The 5980-nt window shown below is 39.8% G+C and overlaps 1 protein-coding gene across 1 annotated transcript; it reads left to right on the top strand.

Annotated features, from left to right (window-relative positions):
* The first annotated feature begins 315 nt into the window (after positions 1 to 315).
* Positions 316 to 5697, top strand: ppp1r3cb (protein phosphatase 1, regulatory subunit 3Cb). Its single transcript, XM_020515598.2, has 2 exons — positions 316 to 424; positions 1167 to 5697. Exons 1-2 carry the CDS (start codon positions 411 to 413, stop codon positions 2107 to 2109), a joined length of 957 nt encoding a protein of 318 aa, XP_020371187.1. The 5' UTR covers positions 316 to 410; the 3' UTR covers positions 2110 to 5697.
* The last annotated feature ends 283 nt before the right edge of the window (positions 5698 to 5980 follow it).

Below are 5980 nucleotides of genomic sequence, written 5' to 3'. Positions count from 1 at the left end.
ATTTAACTACTGTCCCTGCCTCTGAGCCAAGCGGTTTAGCTGCTCCAGAGCTGTGTGTAACATCCCTGAGCAGGATGGTTTAAATCTGTCCACAGTGCGAACTCACTGCGTGCCTTTCCCTCCAACTGGTGAGTTGTCCCCCAATTACCTGCAGTTCCCCTGGCGGCGTGCTGGTCACGTCACAGTCGCCGGGCTGTGATTGGCGGGGGCTGGAGAGGGGGAGGCTGGCGATTGGTTGGCGCTGTACTATCACGTGAGCTAATGGGGCGGGGCCACCTATAAGTGTCGGGGAGAGCTGCGTGCGGCTCTGAGCGACGGCTGAGAGGCACGTGTAGGGGCTACCTGTACTTGAAGCTCGCTGTAACTTCGCTATGATCTCAATATTGGTGAAGAGCCTTTAAATCAGACCGATGAACTGCACCAGGTAATTGTGCTGCCTTTCCCACCGCCACCCCCTCCTCCACCGGGGAGGGTAGAAGGGTACGGGAGGGTTCAGTTTCCCGAAGAGAGTCTCCCTGAGGGCCGTCCCGATCTTTGCAGCGACTCTTCAGCGTTACTCTAAATGTATCCACTGTTCACACCGCAAGCCTTGTAATAAATCTGCGAGTTCTGTCTGCTCGCCTTCTCTTTGATTTTCCTTTATTCGGTTAGAAAACCATGTTCGACGCTGTTCGTTTGCGTAAAACTCCCCTCCCACCGGTTTGATTTTTTTTGGAAAAAACTTCGGATGTATATTTTTCTCTCCACACGCAACATTCAGTTAAAATATTGCATCTTCACCGAGATAATGCGGGATCTCGCGAACCACAAAGCAGGCGGCAGCAGCAGCGGAAAATCTGCTGGCGTCTTTTCTACAAAAAAAAGTCACTGATTTATTTTTAAAGTTTTTAAACGCTTTGCAACTCTCGCTGTTCTTTGAAAACGCAAACAAAATATTGCGAGCGGTAAAAATCGCTCTGTTAAAACAGCCATACCCAACACTTTTTTTTCTATTTAATTTAAATGGAGTTGATGCGTTGCATCCTTGTTTTCTAAAAAACAAACATTGTAAAATGATTTCTGTCAACTGTTAACTTCTCCGGAATGGGTTCCAGATGTTGAGGGACTTGGTTGCATTTTTGCGATTAGATGAGCAGAGCATGACCATGTTGAACCTCGTATTTCAGGGTCTATCATATCTTGGATACCAGATCGTTACCACCTGTCTCGATTATGCCAGTTGATATAGCCATGCGACTCTGTTTGGCTCATTCTCCACCTATGAGGAATTTCCTTGGCCCCTATGATCCTTACAGAGGGCTGAACATCACCAGTAGGCTGAAGCCCCTGCGGCCTTGCATCAGTCTGAAAGGTGGAGCTGAATCATGCAATGATGGCTGGGCTCAATCCAAAGGCAAAAGAAAGAAAACTGTGGCTTTTGCGGATGATAAAGGTTTTTCTCTCACTGCAGTTCACTTTTTCTCCGAATGTGAAGACTCGCTCGCTGAACTACAGTTTGACCTGACGGATCTCGACAACACAACGTGTGGACTGAAAGCAAACGAAAGAAAGCCCCTAGTCCTGGATTTCTCTCCACCATCTTCAGACTACATGGAATTCCGAAATCGCCTAAAGAAGAATTTCGTCTGCCTTGAAAATTGCACTGTGCAGGAGAAATTCATCACAGGCACTGTCGCAGTGAGGAATCTAAGTTACCATAAAGTAGTTCAAATCCGGATAACATTCGACACTTGGAAAAGTTATAAGGATGTGGACTGTACATTTCTAAACAATATTTATGGCTGTTCTGAAACAGACACATTTTCTTTCGCTATTGACCTGCCATCAGCCATACCGCCACAGGAAAAAATTGAGTTCTGCATCTCCTTTAAGTGTGGAGACCAAATCTATTGGGATAACAATGAGGGGAAGAATTACGGCATTGTTCACGTCGATTGGAAACCTGACAGGAATCCGGCCCCCATCCCCTTCAAGGATGAGGTGACCAAGACGCCTGTAAAGATGCAGACGATTGAATGTGACCAGTATGGAAGCCCACGATCATCGAGTGAGCTGTTTTCTGAATGGCAGAGCTGGGGAAAGATCGAGACGGCTCTGCCGTATTGGTGACAGATGTTAGTGTTGCTGTATTGTTTGGTGGAGAGTTGCCTCAATTTCCATATTAAAACTTATGAAAACCATGCTGTTGATCTGTAAAGTCCCCTACTAAATTTAATAATCAACTTGGTACCATTTTTCAAAAAGTTCTCCTGTGCAACCTTTTTAATTTTGTTTAGCTCCTATATGTACGATAGGACCATCTTAAAATGGATTAGTGGCTGTCTGTATCATGCACTTCAGTGCAACTCAAGTTACTAATATGGATAATTAGTATGCAGATATGAAAATTCACATTGGATCCTTGAGGCTCTGTGATAAGGATATTAAATTCTGGAGTTGTAGAATTTTGTGCCATGCTTGCTATATTTTAAAACAACAAGAACTGTTAGTGCGCAGAGAGTTGAATAGGATAAGCTAGAGCACTTAACGCACTGTGAATTAAGGTGTACTATAAACATTTTTTATCTGGCTAACAGCCTGTTAGTGAGGTATGTAACTTGCAAGCAGTAACTCAGTGATTGTGTATGCTATGATTAGCCATGGATACATGACAGGCTAAACTAGACGGTAGCTAGAAATACATTGCACATTGTAAAGCAACTGAGTGCCTTTTTGTTGAACAACTGACATCACTGGATGCTAAATATGCAGGTTCCCAAATCAAATTTGATGCAGCTGTGAGAAGCTAAAGTTTGTTCAAATTGATATATTGTTTTGGCTGGGTTTATAAGCAGGCTATAAATCATGTCTTTTTAGGGTTATACTGATAGGTCCTTAGAATACAGCTAATGCATTCAGCATTATATTTTGGGTATATTCACTTTGCTTTTTTCCTGAAATGTTTTACCAGTTAAATCCAAATGTTTTCCACACTTCTGAACATTCAGTTCTGTATGCTTTTAGCTAACCTCAATTTTATTACTTTTGTATCCAAATGAAAGGAAAACCTGACAATCGGAAGGCCTGTTTGTATGTAGCAATATGCTTAGACAACCAGCATTATCGTCTTTTGCACTGCTTTTTCAAATGTGACTATGGCACTGTATTTTCCTAATTATATGTACATATAGCTATGAGGTACTCATGATCCTTCATATTGAAGGCTGGAAAATTAACTTGTATTTGGATACACATGGGTTCTTAATCAGAAAGTAATACATTGTGGAGACTGCAATGATTTGGTTTGAAGGGACCTGATGGATCCCTTTGCTCTCTTTTGGTTAGGATTCTGTAATTTTTTGTTTTCTTTAGTCTCTGGTACTAACATTGCCACTATACAGGAAGCATTTTATGCAGCTGTAAGCAGTAGCTTCAAACTCTATAAGTTTTCAAGCTATTAATACTGATCTCCGTTCACTAATGTAACTGAATATTACAACACATTCAGATGAGAGAGACCGTTTGTTGAAAATGTATTGGCTTGTCCATCCAGAAAATGCTTGCTATGCCTTCTGCTTCTCTATGCAACACAGTGGCAACTGTATCACAGTGACAATGGTCTTTTGCTTCTGTTATGCTGTTTGAAAGTCTAATAAAAATTCTCTTTTGAATTGGTACAAATCCCAAATTTTCATTTTTGTCAATTGAGCATATGCCCTGTATGTATGTGTTTCACAATTAACCCTTTTTTTTTTAATAATATATCCTATTTAATATGGTTAGGTTCCCTTCCAAGTTTCACGAATTTGTCATGAACAAGTCTTCTGACACTAGAATCAGTTTCATGGTTGTTTCCTGTACTGCCTCAGAGGTATGAAGGTTTTCCGGTGCAAGAATACTTCAGTCTGAAGTTGCTATTCGGTTTAGGCATAGTGCCAACCCTACACCAATCCTTTTGATGCTGAAAATGGCCATATATAGTTGACATTTGGTTTTATACCAGTTTGGTCCAATTATTTTCTTAAATCCTTCTTTGACCAAATGTTTGAAACATGTCAGGAGATGGAGCACTTCACTCCTGTAAGGCAGTGCATGCATGCCAAATTCTCCTCCTGCCATGGTAGGGGAATGTCCTGGGAGTATTAGGCTGGTAATAAACACAGCACTGATGCGCCTTACATATAGAGAGGAATGAAAAACTATGCTGCTTAGCATTCTGCTTGCAGTTGAAGATGAGGTTACTGAGGAAAATGGAGAATGTAAGTTAATACAGGCACGCTGAAAAGGAGGAAAAAATTTTATTATGTTATCTATGGTTAGTTGACTTTAAACTAGTCTATGAAGTAACCTATCAAAGCACTTGGGATTAGGCCATAATTGCTTGTCATGCCAGCAGGGTGCATGAGTGATTAGAACATAATTAACCCCACATTAGACTTTGTTTTTCTTCGTTTTTATTAGCTTTTCTGATACCTTTAGTGTTTTTGACTTCAGGAATCAACTTTTTTCTTTCCCTCTATTGCATGTGCTATTTTTTTTTTCTCGAGCAGCAGATTTCCTGGGACAGGTTCAGAGTGTCTGTATCTTTGTTCCAGTCACCTACTTTGATTAACCTGACTGTCCCCCTTCTCATTTTTGAACTCTTTTTGTGAAGCCCAATAATTGTTTTTAAGGTAACTTCCTGATTGTCATCTGACATTGTTACCTGCTTTCTGCTGTGCCCATCTTAACACCTGGCGTGTTCATGTTAATAACCTCCTCAAACATTTTGACTTTCCCTCAATGCATTTCACTGGTGTACAATAATTTGCCCTCAAAGCAACATTAGCATTTACATATCTCCCAATGTAAGTATATCCTTTGGAGACTACTGTCATGTAGGGTGGGGATTAATAAAACAAAATGATCATTATGTTTTACCTGAGATGATTACTACAAAGAGCATAGCCTTTATTGTCTACTTTGGTTTAATTTTGCCCTTTGAGCTCTTTGCAGGTTTTGTCTACAATATGTTTGTGTCAGCTGGTGTAATGTGATTGTGGTGTAATTTCAAATCTGACTGTGAACTCTTGACTATGTGCTGTAGATTTAAAGGACGATTATCGAAGGGAAATGGGAAAGGGTGTCCAGACTGGTTAACACAGTCTCTATAATCACCGAAATATTTTTGTACTTGAGATTTGATGTTGTAGGGTAGGATTCTGTTAAGGGCGGAAAAGTCTAAGGGGAGTATCTTTTCACTCAAAGTACTTTGCCATTTAATAAAGAAAAAAAAAATTGAGTTATAACTTTCAACAGAAATGATCACCCGTTTTCTTCATCTATGCTTTCTTATCATTGGGTGCTTCAGTTGTATTAGAATTGGCAAAAGGGGAAACTTTAAAACTTGGCTTCCATAGTATTTTAACAAAAAGTCAATTGGCTAAATTCTCCTGAGGCTAATTACATTCTTCTGTAGGAAGAATGCTTTGAGAATTTACCCACTTTAGACTTGGCCTTTTCTAGGACATTGTATGAAGAAAAATAAAGCTTTATATTGTAAACCTTCTTGTAGCATTTTTTTATGAACTAAAATATAAATTCAAGTTGACACACACTGAAAATCAATTGCAAGACCCAGTGAAGAAAATAGCACTTCAGCTTTCATAAACCTTTTATGTAATGGATTAATTCCTGTGGAGCTGGACTTGATATTAGGATCTAACTGTTGGATTAAATTTAAAACAAACTGTTACCTAAAACTTGTTGACTCATTGTGAGTGGTTCTTTATCCTGGGTCATTAAAAAATGGCCAAATTTACACACACTGTGGTGGCTTATTTGACAAATTTTGCCCATTTAATATTTATTGAATACTTGTGCTGCCCTCTTTAGCATACACAACTACATAGATCTATCAAACTGTTGTATCTGTTTGGTAAGTTACAGAATCTTCTTTTCCATATGTTTACTGGAATGTCTCCTCACAGTGAAAGACAGCGTTTAGCACCAGATGAAATTA

Source organism: Rhincodon typus, chromosome 20, assembly GCF_021869965.1.
Source record: "Rhincodon typus isolate 14 chromosome 20, sRhiTyp1.1, whole genome shotgun sequence".
Lineage (NCBI taxonomy): Eukaryota > Metazoa > Chordata > Chondrichthyes > Orectolobiformes > Rhincodontidae > Rhincodon > Rhincodon typus.
Note: the sequence above shows the minus strand (reverse complement) of the source record. Positions and strands in the feature narration are given on the sequence as shown.